This window comes from Lichenostomus cassidix, chromosome 1, assembly GCF_008360975.1.
Source record: "Lichenostomus cassidix isolate B80296 chromosome 1, HeHo_3.0, whole genome shotgun sequence".
Taxonomy (NCBI): Eukaryota; Metazoa; Chordata; class Aves; order Passeriformes; family Meliphagidae; genus Lichenostomus; species Lichenostomus cassidix.
Window position 1 is genome coordinate 4,483,564 of NC_139479.1, and position 15,169 is coordinate 4,498,732.

The window sequence follows — 15,169 nt, forward strand, 5'->3', positions numbered from 1 at the left end:
CACAGAATTTCAATCAGCATTTCTAGGTCAAATAATCCTCTTTGGCACTTACTTTTCAGGAACACAACCATCTCCCTCTTGACAGCAGACAACTGCATGGTGTCCATTGATCCCACGATGCCTGCAAACACTGAGAGGTAAACCCTGCTGCCTCCTGCTCCTCAAAAACAGGGTCAGCACCAAGGCACAGGAGGTGTCTGCCTGCAGATGCTTTTTGTGGGCAGTGGGAGGTGAGCAGAAGGAGGGGGGTGACAGTGAGAAATGCATGCTGGCCTGCAACACTAATGCTGGTTTGGAAGATTTTCACTTGTTCTTAAAGCAGGAGTAATTGTCTGAGGAAAAAACATCTGGGCACAACCAGCAGATGACTTGAAAAGCAAACTACAAGTCTTTGATGAGTTCAGGGCTCTTCATTGCTGGCTTTGGCCCATATTTCATTATGATTTATCACTCATTGATGCCATGTGAAGGAGCTCCATTATGATTTATCACTCATTGATGCCATGTGAAGGAGCTCCAGCTGTTGGGAGGGAGCTCTTGCACAGGACAGTGCATAAGCACACGACAAAAAGATGTTGTTGCTGCCCCTGGATCCCTGGAAGTGTCCAAGGCCAGGTTGGATGGGGCTCTGAGCAACATGGGATAGTGGAAGATGTCCCTGTCCAGGGCAAGAGGTTGGACCTGGATGATCTTTAAGGTCCCTTCCAATCCAAACCATTCTATGATTCTGTGATTCTGTTTCTAGTAAATCAGAGGGTTGTGTGTTCAGAAAAATGCCCATTGCTTATTGAAACTCCCAGGTTTTAAGGGAGCTTAGCATATATTAAAATACTTCTCCATGCTTCTCAGGAAGTACAGATGTGAGATACAAACTGCATTTTTGAGTGCTGCTAACATCAACCCTCTCTGACTCTTCCAGGTCTCCATACAAAGTGATACCTGTTGGGACTGAGCAGCTCTCAGGTAAAATGACCCCTTTGAACTGAATCTACTAAAGCTGAATTTGCTAGAGCTGAATTTGCAAACATTTGCATGTGGAAATAATGAGGCCATGACGCAAAAACCCAAAGATGTCAGTGTCATGGTTGTAGCTGCAGTGGAATAAGAAGTGTTTGATCACAGTGTTCTGCAGGAAAGCTTTAAAAATGTGCCCAAATGTCAATGAATTTGAGGATTAAATGAATGGCTGAGGTCCAGGGGACTTTCCCAGTGCCTTGCTTGGGTCTGACTCAGCAGCCCTGATGCCCTGGGGAAAGTCTTGCACGGAGCAGTGAGGTTTTTTCAGGCAAGACAAATGAAAGCCTGTCCTGCAGTGTTTTGTTAAACTTGTTCATTCCTCAGCAAAGCTCTGCTGGAAAGCTGAGCACAACACTCAAGCCTCGTGTTATTTCCAAATGGCTGAGGAGAGAACATAATTTCTGTTGCGGGCATGGTAGCTCTAAGTGTGATAAATATTTAAATACACCTGACAAGATTAAAGAGTGCCTGGGTGAAAGAACACATCTGGAGCACATTCCCCAGCCACAGCACTGCTGTACTCCACAGGCAGGGGTGAAATGCCACTCCTCCCACTTCCCTTTGCCTGCCAGGATCACGCTCAGGCCAGCAGCTCTCAGACACTGGAGCAGAACATTTGCTTGGGGCAACTCCTGTCGAGCATCTGGCTCGTGGTTTCTCTCATCTGTGCAGCTGCAGAGTCTCCTGCCCTTCACATCAGGGCAGCCTGTGTGCTCTGGAGCCACAGGGAGAGGCTGGCTGCTGCAGGAGGACAGGTGACATCAGCTGGGGACACCCTTTGGAGCAGATAGGAGAGACAAAGGACAAGAGGTTAAGATGGTCCTGGAAACACAGAGTGCACAGGCAGAGCAGGAGTGAGACAAAGCCTGGAATAAGTAGTTTGCAGGAATGGGTGAGTCTGTTGGGATAGCAGAGATGAGGTTTTGCTGATCCCACCTCGTCTTGCTGAGGCTCCTGAATTATGCAAGAAAATGTAGCACCTCCAGAAGGGGAGGCACAGGGAACTGAGGCCACTCTCTGAGGCATCTGGGCTGGCAGAAACATCTGGAAAGGATGTGGGGAAGACAGAGAGTCAACAGCAGGGAGACTGTGCATGCAGGGAGCAAAGGTGAGCAGAGAGCAAAGAGAGCACAGAGGGTAGGGAACAGGGAAGAACCCAACCTCGGTGAGATCTGTGACAAGCCATAAACAGGTCCCATGTCAGCGATTGCCAGAAGGAGGTAGTCAAAGCCAAGGGACACGTGTGACTGCAGAGGGAAAGGAGCTGTGGGCTAAACTATTTCCTTATTGTGACAAACTCTGCTGCAACAACACCACTCTCCCGGTCTGTTTGCATTATCACATCAGAAAAGGTGGGGTGGAGCACGTGGCTCTGTGTCCCAGCTGGTGTGACTAGCCAGCCTCATTTGCCTCATGACAGAGAAACGAGGCCAGCATGGCTCCACCAGGGAATGCCAGCTGGGAAGCTTTGAGGGGCTTTCTAGAAAATCTACTCTCCTTTAAATTTATTTTTTTTATTCCCCCAACATGAAGCTAGCAGTATATTTTTATAAGACCATGTATGACTTTTCTCACTCTCCCAAAGCCCTCATTTTTCATCCCCAGCTGACAGCACATGGCTCTGCTTTGTGCAGAGCACAGCTAACTGTGTCAGCAAGATCTCTCTTCCCTCCCTGCATTTTATAAAGCAGGGATTTCCAAAGATCTGAGCTTAAAAGGGCAAGAAAAAAAAATCTGGCCATAGATTGTCAAAACATAAGACAGAGTCTGCTATGGAAAGAGGGAGAAAGTTGAGCTGAGTGTGATGGAACTAATGTTCCTTGGTATCTTTTTCTCTTTCAAATGGCTTGTCATTAATCTTAAGCATTCCTGACATTTTGCTGACAGTAGGAAGAATAAACAGAGTGGGAAATTGTTCCTCTTCATTAAAATTTAAAAAACCCAGCTCTGTTCTAGTCTTCATTTCTCAGACAGCTCTGGCTGCGTGATTCTGCTTCCCAAAGCAACTCACCCAAATACATGCCAAGAAGGGGTCACCCCAATTTTCACAGTGGTGGGAGGTAGTGCACCTCTTTTCAGCAGAGTCCCAAGCAGCTGCAAAAGAATGGAACACACTCCAGTGAGCAAAGGCTGTGAAAGGTGGGACTGGGAAATATAATCCTTCAGGAGGAAGAATATAAGCAGTGACTTCCATCCAGCAGAGGAGATATCTGTTAAGAACTGCTAAGAAACAGTTCTTCATTTCCTGGCCATACTCACAGGAGAGGGTTGGAAATAAAAGAATTATTATTCTAGCTGGATGCAGAGGTGATCACCATGTCAGGGGTCAGCTGTCTGCAAGGGTTAGGTGAGGCTGAGGGGAGGTCTGAGCTGGCTGGCTCTGAGCCTGGGGAGCTGCTGGGTCACATTCTGTCCCTCCTGCTGTGGCCCTGGACCAGAAGGCACATGGCCATTCCAGCAGAGTACCAACATCCCAGTGCCAAACCCTTCTCTTGGGGGTGTTTAAATTTCCAAGCCCGTTGAGTCAGCATCCTCTGTCTCCCAACAGCACAAGTGCTCTTGCCTGTGTCCTCCTGGTGGAATTGGCTCCAAAATTTACAAACTGATGGCTGTGTTGTGGCTCTCATTAGGAGGGTTCAGGCACTCTGCAATTTGACAGAGATGACAATTAAATGAACAAACCCTATTAGCACCATGCTCTTGAGGAATAAAATTGAAGCCTGTTGTGGTTCTGATAGTGCAGAGAAAGGAGCTTTTATGGAGGTCAAGTGGTCCTGAACAGGCAGGAAACACACACAGGGACTTTCTTACTGCTCCCAAGTTAGGGCAGCAAAGCCCAGCAGTGATGGCACTGGAGAGCTGCAGGGATGCTTTTTCCCCCTGGGTGATTCAACACCCGAGATCTTGTGCAGATTGGTACTGGTAAAACGACAGGAGCTTTGTCACTGTGCCTAAATCTTCTTCTTCTGGCATCTCCCTCTTCTCCTTTCGGAGTCTTGTTCACACTCACAGCTCAGGCAAGACTGAGGAGGCAGAGACTGGGAGAGAAAAATCCTCCTCCCACCTACATGCATCCCACAGGGATGTGCACTGGGATGTGCCCAACTGCTTCGGGATCACTCACCTGATGGGGAATTTGCATGCAGCAGCCCAAATTAACCTGAGCTGCTGTGTGAATCTGGGGCTCAACGTGACAGATTCATGGACGTGGGCTTGGGCTTGAAGCTCACCCCTTCCCGAGGCTTTTGTCCACCTGGCTTCTTGTGGGGTTTTTTAATTGCTCTGACTGCCTAGATCCAAACAAACCACAGAAAGCGAAATACAGAGAGAAGCCAGAGGCAGAAACATTTGTGAGAAATAAGGCAGGAATTCACCAGCCTGATGCTGACAAGGAAAAGGCAATGCCCATCCCCTCCCAGCCCTTCTTGACCACGGCAGAAAAGCCAGGGGGAAGCCAAAGCACCCCTCTAACCCCACAGACTCCCTGCCTGCAGCCTGTTGATGCTGGCAGCGTGGCAAGGGGAGCCAGGGAGAGTGGGAGGATGGAGGAGGATCCCTGGCTGTCATCCCAGCGGGTGAGAGGACAGAGGAAGAGGCACTGCTGGGCAGGGCAGTGCGAGGCACAGGGGACCTGCCGGTGGGTGACAAGCCATCTGTGCCAGAGCAGGGGCACCTGGTGCCAGCCTGGCAGGGAAGGTGTGCTCTCCCTGCCAGCCCCAATCTGGCCACGGCGGAAGCCGCAGGAAAAACGCTGCTGCCACATTCCCCCGCACCTGCTTTCTTCCCAGAACCTGCTGGGGACGAGGCAGAATGGCTCCTTTCTCCACGGTGTCCTGGCCAAGCTCCCTGCCCAGCTTGGCAGGGGCCATGGGGCAAAGAGCTGGAGTGCCTGTGCCTGCAGGGAGCAGGGAATGAGCCTGGGGAAGCCTGGGGAAGCCTGAGCTGGCTGTCCCTGCCCAGCATTAACCATTGCAGGGATGGGTTCAAAATGTCATTTCTCAGCTGCAAAACACCCTGAGCGTTGTGCAGAAGCCTGGCTTGCCGAACATCTGCATTTTAAGTGTTGCACATCCACGGTGCTGGTGGGAGGTGAGGGGAGAAGAAAGTTTCTGGGTTTTTGGGGGATGCTGCAGCAGGCCCCCAGAGCTGCTGGCAGGGCTGCTTGCAGCAGGATTTCCTTCTCACAGAGGGAATGGCAGCAAAACAAACGAAGCAATCCGAGGGAAAAGGTATCTGTGTGCACCTGGGGTATCAGCCCTGCCCAGGGGTATAAAAAAACAGATGACAGAGGGTAATGAAGGGAGCAAAAACACACTTAACCCTCCTGTTCTACAAAGGGGAGGACAAGGGAGGCTAAATGATGTCAGAGCAATGTCTCATTCTCTTCAGAAACAGGGGTTACCAGAGGTCTTCCCCTTGGAAAGGAACAGGGCAGAGAAATGGATCTTTGTCTCTTTAAGATGAGACGAACTGCCACTCTTAGTCATATATCTTTACTGCACCCTAGGGTTATAAAAACATACATCTTCATTTTGAAAGTCTTTTATTACATCCATAAACATCAGATTGCAGCTGACTGCTCCCTGGATGAGAATTTCCTAGTACTCCAAGTGAGTTTTGACAGGGGGAGGGAGTGAAAGTAAGATTGTTGGGTTGTTTTTTTTTTTACTGGAACAGTGTTTATAGGGAACTTAGTCTCTGGCATGCTCCAGGCACTGTCAGAGGGCTGAGCAGCATCGAAGGGAGAGGACACAGGTTTTTCTCTGCTTGTTTTCACTGTTGGACTCGGTGCCACCCCAGGTGCTGCACACGGTGAGTTTTCCTCCTCTCTTAAATAGGACGCGGCGTTTGCTTTGTTTCAGCGCTTGGGTTTCGTGGGAAAACTGGAAAATGGGTCTCTGTGAGAGGAGCTAATCTCTCCATTTTCTCTGCTAGCCACTCCGCTGGGAGTTGGGGAAAAGAAAAATAAAATTTTCTTTTTTAAAAAAGAGGGAATTAGCTCTGAGACTTTCAGAGCACAGAATGCTTGCTCCAGTTTTGAGACACAGGGGGTGACAGCCAAATTGTTCTGGCTAGCAGTTTGAATGCTCTTGACAAGTATTGCTGACATCTCTAATACCCGAGGGTCTGCAAATCCTTTCAACAGGTACAAGAGCTATTATTTAGAAATAAATGGTAAATGCTGGGCTGTATTCCTGTTTTGCCTGGGTGATTGCACTTGCTAGGCATGCTGTTCCCTCCGGGAAGGACAAGAAGTATCTGCAGCAATGCCATCGGGGTGTTCCTGTGCAGAGTATAAATAGGTGTTCTGTAATCTGCAGTGTGTTTATGAGTGCACTCAATGTTTCCTTTCCTCAAGCATGAGGAACTAAGAGCACATCCCCAGTGCAGGAATGACTGCAGCACAGAGCAGTTTGCATTCCCTGCTGGGGGAGAGAGGAGCAATCCCAAACCAGCAGCTCAGGGCTCAGCAAAGCAGATAAATGCTTCCCCTGCCTGTGTGGACACACTAAAAGATGGGAAAATATTACTGTCATATTTCTTCCTAAAGTGTACTTTCCCTCAAAATCCAGTGTTGTGAGGGATTGTTTGCTTTTCCCTGTGTTAGTGATTCCCTGCGACTGCCTTGGGAAGAGGCTGGAGTTTCATCAGGCTGACCCTGCTGAGCCAGAAAAGATCCAAGGTTGGAGCTGGCAGTGGGAACTGGGGAGACTCCCAGTGCTCCCAGTGCTGCAGGAGCTCAGGGAACAACGACATCCCTACAGGATCCCTGTGGCAGCTCTGCCCAAGCTGTGCTCTCCAGGGAAAAGGGGCTGGGAAACTTGTGCCCTGCTGTGTCCATCCCACAGAGCAGGAAAGGCAGAGCCCATTCTGCAGGGATGGAACACTTTGGCATCTCATGTTTGCCTTGAGTTTATGCACAGCAGCACAATCCTTAGAAATTTGCACCAGAAAAATTGGGCTCCAGGATAAAACTGAAAGGCAGGCTGGGGTTTTTCTGTGCTCATGAGCTGTAATGCTGTTCAGGGGCACTCTGTCACAGAGTGCTGATGGTGCAGAGACACTGATTGTGAGCAGGAATTTTCAGAAGCTGTTTGTGGTTCTGGGTGTCCCACCCAAGATATGGGAAAGGGGTCTCCTCTCCAGAGAGTGCTGCCCTAAAAAAAGCTGCCCCTCAGAGAGCCAGCCTCCCAAAAATAAAACTTCTGAGAAACCTTGGCTGTAATCTGCAGCAAGAGAAGGCAGGTGAGACAAGGAGTCATTCCTTGACATTGTACAAAGGACCAAAACAGTTTTTTGGCCTCACCATCAAAACTGGAAGCCTGGGGACACCACTTTGCAGAGGGGTTGAGGGTGTTTTCTTTCCTCTGTTTTTTTCTATCATGTCTCCCTTCTATTTTTTTCCAGAGAAAGAAGAATTGTTTCAGAATTTATTGGGACAGATTGCTGAGCAGTTCTCGAGGTAAGAAACTGAACTTCATTATTAATTTAAAATGCTGTTTCTTTTATCACCCCGAAGTGAAATTTTCACAGCAGGCAGAGGGGCATTTAAGACATCTTTCAAATCCCCCTCTGCCTGCCAAATTTAGGTCTGTGACACATTATTTCCTGCTGACAGCAATACAGTAGCTTAAACCAAAAGCAATTTCAGTGATTATCTTTGATCTAAAAGGAGATCAAGTAGTAAATGCTCCTTCCCTCTCAGGAAGCAAAAGAAATGCTTTTTTGTTGAACAGTCAAATCATCGGATTTGTTCCATTTTCCCCTTTATCACCCAAAAATGTCTCTCCTCCGAGAGGATTTCTCAACATCTGTGTAGCTGCTTATTTAATCCCAGCTGGTCTCAATAAGACAGATCAGTCCCACCACAGCCCAGCAAATCAGCAGCATAACTCGACAGGAGGGGAGGAGGTTTCAGGGTGTGCAGACACCAAGACGCTGCTCTTAGACGAAGCATTATCAATTTAACTTGGCTTCCCTGGGGGGTACAGTAGCAAGTCACTGCTGACAGAGGGGGAGATGAAGTGTTGTAGAGCCACAGTACATTCCTAGAGCCATAAAAAAAAACCACTTGCTGTTAATTTTTCTGCAAATTAAACCCGGGTGTATTTTCTGCCCAAATGTTAGCATTTCCACGGAAAATTTGCTTTTCTTTTTGTGGCAAACGTGGCTGGGCAGATCAATCATAGAGACACAAATATGGACATTCCTAGCAGAAGTCCTTAGCACCTATGTTAGGTAGAGCATTAAATGTATAACATTAATACATGAGGGTTTTCTTTCCAGGGTTTTTAAAATCAATGAGCTGAAAACGGAAGTAGCTAATCACTTGGCAATGCTGGAGAAAAAGGTTGAATGTGAGTGTCCCTTTCTTCCTATCACAGTGGGAACTGGTGCCTTGCTGTGCCCTCTGACCTGTCCTGCTCCTCACAGCCTCTCCACTTTCTCTAATTGCTTGTGATTTGGCCAGTTTTGAGCCCAGAAGGTGGTGTGGGGACGGTGGGAACCCATGGTGGCACTGGCAGGGGGACCAGGGGGGGCTGGCTGGTGCTGCCAGGGTCCAGAGCACCTCCTGTTCTCCCCTTCGAGGGGCTGCTGAGCTCTCCATGGAGCTTTGGGGGCCACATCCTGCTGCTCCCATGACTCTGTGGCAGGGGGGCTCCACCACCCACCTCCCATCTCCACCCTGCAGCCCCTGGCCAGCCCTGCTGTGTCCCCCCTGTCCCAGGTGTCTGTCACCTCCTTCTGCAGCCAGCAGTGACCCCATCCCTCTGCATCCCTTTATCCTCTAGCACTGGGGCACCTGATCCCATCCTCCCTGGGGCATTTGGTCTGTAATTCCACCCTCTCCCCTCTGTCAGCCAGATCCTTGCACTCTAACACGACCATATTTTTACTGGGCAACAACCAAGTTAAATTCACCTGGTCAACGAGCTCCTTTTCTGGTTTTTGGGCTGTTTTCTTCCCTCCTGTGCAGCCTCTGGGTTGTTTCAGTGCATTATGCAGAGCACAGGTCCCAGAGAGGCAGGGAAGGGGGATGGATGGATGGATAAATCACTGCCATCCAGTTTTGGCTCCAAAGGACACATCCTTGCAGATGCTCAGCACTGAAGTCAGGAGCAGGGAAAACTGACTGGAAAGAAAGGGAGAGCCTTTCCCAGCACTGCAGCTGCAGAGAGCACTTTCCCACTAGAGCTGGCTGGGGAAAAAAAAAAAAAAATAGAGTTTCTGGTTCATGGAAGAAGTTGTTTTCCTGAAACTTCCCCTGACCAGAAGCTACCTTGACCCTGCAGCTGCTTGGGGAGACCGATCCCTTTGCCAGCAGGAAGAAATGTCCTTTTTTTGAAGAGCAGCTGCAGGGAAACCTCTCCCTAGGGCCACCCCAGCCTCAGGCTCCTGGTGCTGTGGGATGTCCATGGAGGGGGCAAAACCTGCAGCTTGCCTATCCCCCAGAAAGGAACCTAGATATGAATTCCTCCCTGTCTGTTTGGCTGCTGCTTCTCCCAAGGCTCTGCTGATTTATTTTTCCATCCAAAAAAAGAAGGAAAAAAATTAGGAAAGGAAAAAAAGGGAAAAAAATTAGCTCGATCACTCTGCATTTTCAGTGAAACTTCTGACCAGCTCCAGTCCTCAGGGCTAGATGCTGTGGATTAGAGCAAATGAGGTAAGCCCGTGAGTCTTTGTATCCCCTTGGCAGCCCCAGCAAGCATCTCTCCCAGCCAGCTAGGGGCTGCTTTTGGCCTCTGGTGAACCCTCTGGGATCCCTGGCACACACTGCCTCTCAGCACTGGCAGAGGAGGGAGAGAACCAAGGCATTCATGCCATTCTGGCAGGACAGAGCTGAGCACTCACCCACTCCAGCACTTTATGCTGGTTTAGGGAAGGCAGCCTGCCCAGAGCTGCTGTGCCATGCAGGTGGGCTGAATTCACTGCTCCCCAAAGCAGGGTTCTCTCCCTCCCTCTGTGGGTCCCACATTCCATCATTCCCTGATGGAATCAGCAGCTGATGGAGCAATCTGCTGCCACTCTGCCCCAGGCTGTCCTGGCTCCAGCAGCCTCAGCCTGTGGGAAGGAGCTCCCTGGCTGCAGTGCACCGAAATTGGACTTGCAGAGTTTGCAGCAGAGCCCACTCTGCAGCATTCTGAAATAACCCCCCGGGCTGTGGTGTTTGAGAAGCAAAACTGTGGGAGAAAGGGAGTGTCCAACCTCCCTGCTCGAGCTGGGCTCCCAGAGGTTTTCCAAGAGCTGTGTTTCACTGCTGGATTCTGCCCAAGGATTTCTTTAGACAGCACAGGGTCTTTTCAGGAGGTATTTCTTGCTGCAGAATAATATAATGGGCCCTTAATCAGTGCACATGACAAGGCCATTTATCATTTGCAAGCCAAATGTGGAAAGAATTGTGCTTTTATTTTGTGCTTTTCTCCTGCCTCCTTCAGACATCCCTTTTCCACCACTTTCACATGTGCTCTCTGGGATTTCTTCCCCAGAGGGGACATGTGTGTGGGGATAAGAACTCCTGACAGCACTGCATCTGCACCTCACATGAAATGTTCTCAGCTTCCTTCCCATTCCTGCCTGGAGACCACAGCAGAGATGTGTTTTCAGGGAGCCAAATCTTTTAGCTGATGTTTAAATCCCAGCTAAAACTTGTCACTTCCCCCTGGAAAATGAGTCCATGCAGAGCAAGCACTGGGAATGCTTTGTCCTGTGGCTTGACTTACTCTGCACAGCAGCCCACATATGAATAAGGAAGCTGGCAAAAAAACCCTTTGCAATTTGTAAGCATTTCACATCTGCCTTAAGAAAATAATTATGTAAATTCTCTGCTCCCTCAGAGCGATTTGGGATGAAAACTAAAGAGATGCTCCACAAAAAAAAAAAGCTTAGGGCTGACATTTTGCATCAGAACTGCTTGCTGAAGTTGCCTGCCCCACTTCCCTGTCACTCTGATAACTCTGCTTGTCTTCCACTGCTTCAAATAGCCACTGGCCACCATTTAGACACCTTGGCAAATGGGCTACATGTGAATTTCTGCCAGGTGAATGCAGCACAGGGCCTGCAGCTGATCATCAGCAGTTGGACAAAGCACCCAAAAAAGTGCAGGCAGGTGTCCTGAATGAACATATCCAATAAGCAGGACATCCTGTATCACCACGTTGTGATCACCCAAACCAGTTGCCTGTAACAATGAGAGACAAAAAAATATAAATTCCTAAATGGGATTTTAAAGCATGAACCACCCCTCTTTCCCTTTCCTCTCCTGATGCATGGCATTCTGTGCTGATTTCATACACATCTCCTTCCCTTTCCCCACTTCCAGCTGCAATCTTTGTTGTTAATCTCATAAAGAAAACAAAACCAAGGCCTCTGCTTATCTCCAGAGCTGTGCCCTTCAAGGCAGGGCTTTATCACTTACATGCTGCTCTCCAGATGAGTGTGATCCAGACCGTGATTTTCTGAGAAAGTTGCTGAATGCTGATTGTCCCATTGCAGTTCCCTCGAGCTGCCCTGGGAGCCACAGCTCATCCATTAAAACAAGGAGTTCAGTAAACAAACGAGCTGTGAAATGATTGCGTGTGGATGACATGACAATAAATGGTGCTGTGTCCTTGATCACGCTGAGAGTTCAACCAGGGGGAAAGGAGAGGGAGAATCATTCTCGTGCTCTCGCTGTGTTGGGTTCTCACGTGGAATAAAGTGCCCTGCTGCATAAAAAAGGCAATCAAACTTTCTGCCTCGTGGCTCTCTGCAATTGCGTGCAGAAGGCAAATATAGGATTTTCTGTGCTGCATGTAGAAATAACCTTTGATTACGGGATTGATCAGTGAAAAGGAGTGACAGGTTTTCAATACTTAAAAAAAAAAAGAAAGAAAGAAATCCGTCATTAGAGCCAAATTTTCAATATTTTTCTCTCCCTCCTGCATTCTCACTTTGGTTTTTCTGTATCCAGCAATGCCTCTCAGAGCTCCTTAATGCTCTGCATGAACTTTCGAATTAAAACCTTTTATCTTAATGGGAAGTCTAATCCTACCGGGACGTGTTTGCATAGCCGCGCTTATCATCCCATCATGGGAGGGCTTTTTTTGCTCAGGATTTCCTCTGATTCCTGCTCCACAGCCAAGAACTGAAGGCACCAGGAGAGCTGCCTGCTGCTGTGGAAAAGCCGAGATGTTCTAGCCACTGAGTGAATTAAAACCCTGTGGCTGTTTTCTGCACTGGCAGCAGAGAACTCCTGTGGGTTTCCAAGATCTCTGGCTTTGGCAGCACCTGCACGTGGCAGAGCTGAGGCAGCCTGTGAGAGCTGGATAACCCCACTGCCAGAGCTCCCTGAAATTGTGCATTGTGGATCGAGATCCTGTGCCTTTTTGCCATGGTAACACCCCTGTTGTTCTGCTTTGTTGACAGTGGAAGGCCTGAAAGTGGTGGAGATTGAGAAATGCAAGCGCGACATTAAAAAGATGAGGGAGGAAATGGCAGCAAGGAGCAGCAGGTGAGTTCTGCTTGGGACCTAAGCACAGGAGTACATCTCTGGTTTCAAACCCTAATGCAACATTTCCAAAGTTATCTCCTGGGCTTAGAAGTAAAAGAGCAAGGGAACCAATAACCATCAAGGACAGTGGCTCTAATTTAACATTTGAAGATTTATAGCCATTCACCAGTTCAATTAGCTTGGGCCATGGGAATAGAGGAAAAGGTCTTGGGAGTTATTTGTCACTGTACAGAATGGGAATCCTTCATCCAGATTTACTGGGAGAGGGGGAATGGGAAAAGAACTTCTGCACAGTGCAGCCTTTGGTTGGGAACCAGCTAACACTCGAATCAGCTCCAATATATTCTGGGAAATTACCAAATAAATATGTAGCAGCTCCTCTAATTATGATCTCATGCTATTATAAATCATCCGTTTCAAATTCAATGAGAAATTGGGAATTTGCTTTCTAGCGCAAGAGCTCATTGTGGTGGTGCAGCTTGGTTTTGCTGTAATTAAAACACCAGCAGAAAAAATTGCATTTCTTATGGTACGTGGTCCCAGCTGCAAAGTGCCCCCTGTGCCACTGAAGTGCCCCACTAGGACAAACAAATTGTCACTGTGAGACTGGGAATACTTCTGGGAAGGTTGCTGAAGAGGAATATACCCTGCTGCTCGAAATGTGTGTATGAAGGGGATTTTTTCTCAGCAAATTTAACAATGCTGTCTTGACAGTCTCTCTTGGGGTCAAATTGTCTGACCTTTAATCAAATCTGTTTCCTGCTGAGGGCAGTGGGAGATGTACTAAAAGATTCAGGCTTTATTATCACTGGCTTTTATTAATGTTGCCATCCTGATATGTCAGGAGGCACAATGATAATGCATTCCCATGAAGTCCAAGGCCAATTTCATATTAGCTGTCATATTAGCATAAACACAGAGTAACATTATTAACCTCAGATGTGTGCCTCAGATTTATCCCAGCAGGATGGAATGCAGTTTGCCCTGTGACTTGCATCATTTCTAGTTGGGGTGTGTGGGGAAATCTGATTAGAAAAATCCAAGCCTGGGCTGGCAGCAAATGCCAAGAGCATGTGTGCTGATTTGTGCTGGGTGTGATGTGAGAAACGTGTGTGCCCATGTGCCTTTTCTTCTGCTGTGGTAGGGAGCTGGGAGAGCTGAACAGTGATGCACAGGTGGACAGGGAATTAGGTCCAAAAAAAAAGAAGTTGTGGCAACTTCATGTTGGCTCAGTTGACACCAAACCACACCAGGAAGTACGAGATTGTCCCAGCAGCCATGACTCATTGCCATCCCAGCTCCTGTCACCTTCCAATCTGTATTTTGTAGTATAAACAACAACCTGTTAATGAGAAAAGAAGGAATGGGGAGTGTTGCATCTGCTCAGTGCAGCCAGCTCCAGCTGGGTGTCATCTCCACGGAGAGTGAGATGTGACAGGCTCCAAAATCTAGAGATCAGCACGGGCTGTGAGGCTGGAAAGCTGTGCTGGAAATGGGTGTGGGGCTCAGCTGGGCACTGGCACCCTCCTGGCTTGCTCTGAGCTCACACTCATGGCTAGAGCAGGAGCTGGATGAGCAGGATGGTGCTCTGCTCAGCATCACTTCGGTGCTGTGTCCATGTGGCTCTGTCACAGCTCCTCTTGAGCTGTGTATTCTACCCCCCAGCTGCTCAGAAACTCCTCCTGCTTGCCCAAAATCCTGCCCGTGATGATCTGCACCCTGTGGGTTTGGGTCTCAAAGCAGCAGTTGGATGTGGATATGGGACTGAGAGAGGACACTCCTTGGTGGCTCCCATCAGGAGCTGCTGGTTCCCTGTTCCTAAGCCACCACAGGAGCTGTGCCACCAGCCCATGGTGACCCCAGCCTAGGGTTGCTTCTCTCCAGGGTGGCTGAGCAAGCCCTCTCCCCCTGGCATGAGATTGCTGTGGGAACAGAGGCATCCCAGGGAAGTGGAAATGTATTTGCTGTCATTTAGACTTGTCATCCCTTGTGCAGTGCCATTTGCTAGATAATGGGTATGATGTGAGAAACTAGATAATGCAGTTGCAATTAGGGATTGCATCAAAATTTAATTAATGTAAATAAATATGTGAGTGCCTATATTCCTTCAATAAGTTCCCAGTGTACAGAGCTGTATGTATGTTTAGCTATTCCTGTATCTGCTGTTTCATCACCAAATGAGAGATTAAGGTTGAGCAGCCAGGTTTATAAAAGCACAGTAAATTGTGCATCTCTTTCTTTAGAAGAGCAAATCAGTTCCATTTGCATCCTCCTCAAATTGCTTTTTTTTTTGCTTCTCTGCTTTCCGAGCTCACCACTGGCAGATGCTAATAGCATTATGGTATCATTTAAAATCATGATCATTTGCAGATACAGTTTTACATTTGTGAAGGTCTGATGCATCCTGGCTCTGGTGTGTCCCCCAGTGTGCTGGGATGAAGGCTTCAAATATCCTACTGCAGCTGGGAATTAGAGATAGCTGGCTGACCCTCAGCTAACCCTGGCAGTCAGCTCCAATTAGGGCAAGGAATGCCCCAATCTCACTATTTTTATCCTGCTAATACCCCACACAGTGGAGTTTTGAGGAAACAGCTTTAGAAACGATTAAGACAGCTTTTCATCAACTGAGAATCTCCTTAAACAGGGCAGGAAAAGGCAGCT

At 48.3% G+C, this 15,169-nt stretch overlaps 1 protein-coding gene across 1 annotated transcript in view; it reads left to right on the top strand.

Moving 5' to 3' along the window:
- Positions 1-15,169, top strand: part of PDE9A (phosphodiesterase 9A) — a 47,875-nt gene that overhangs the window by 15,070 nt on the left and 17,636 nt on the right. The window contains exons 3-7 of the mRNA XM_085044287.1: positions 60-137; positions 920-963; positions 7,426-7,480; positions 8,305-8,375; positions 12,424-12,508. Of these exons, the coding sequence (XP_084900413.1) occupies positions 60-137; positions 920-963; positions 7,426-7,480; positions 8,305-8,375; positions 12,424-12,508 (333 nt within the window). The remainder of the gene's footprint in view (positions 1-59; positions 138-919; positions 964-7,425; positions 7,481-8,304; positions 8,376-12,423; positions 12,509-15,169) is intronic.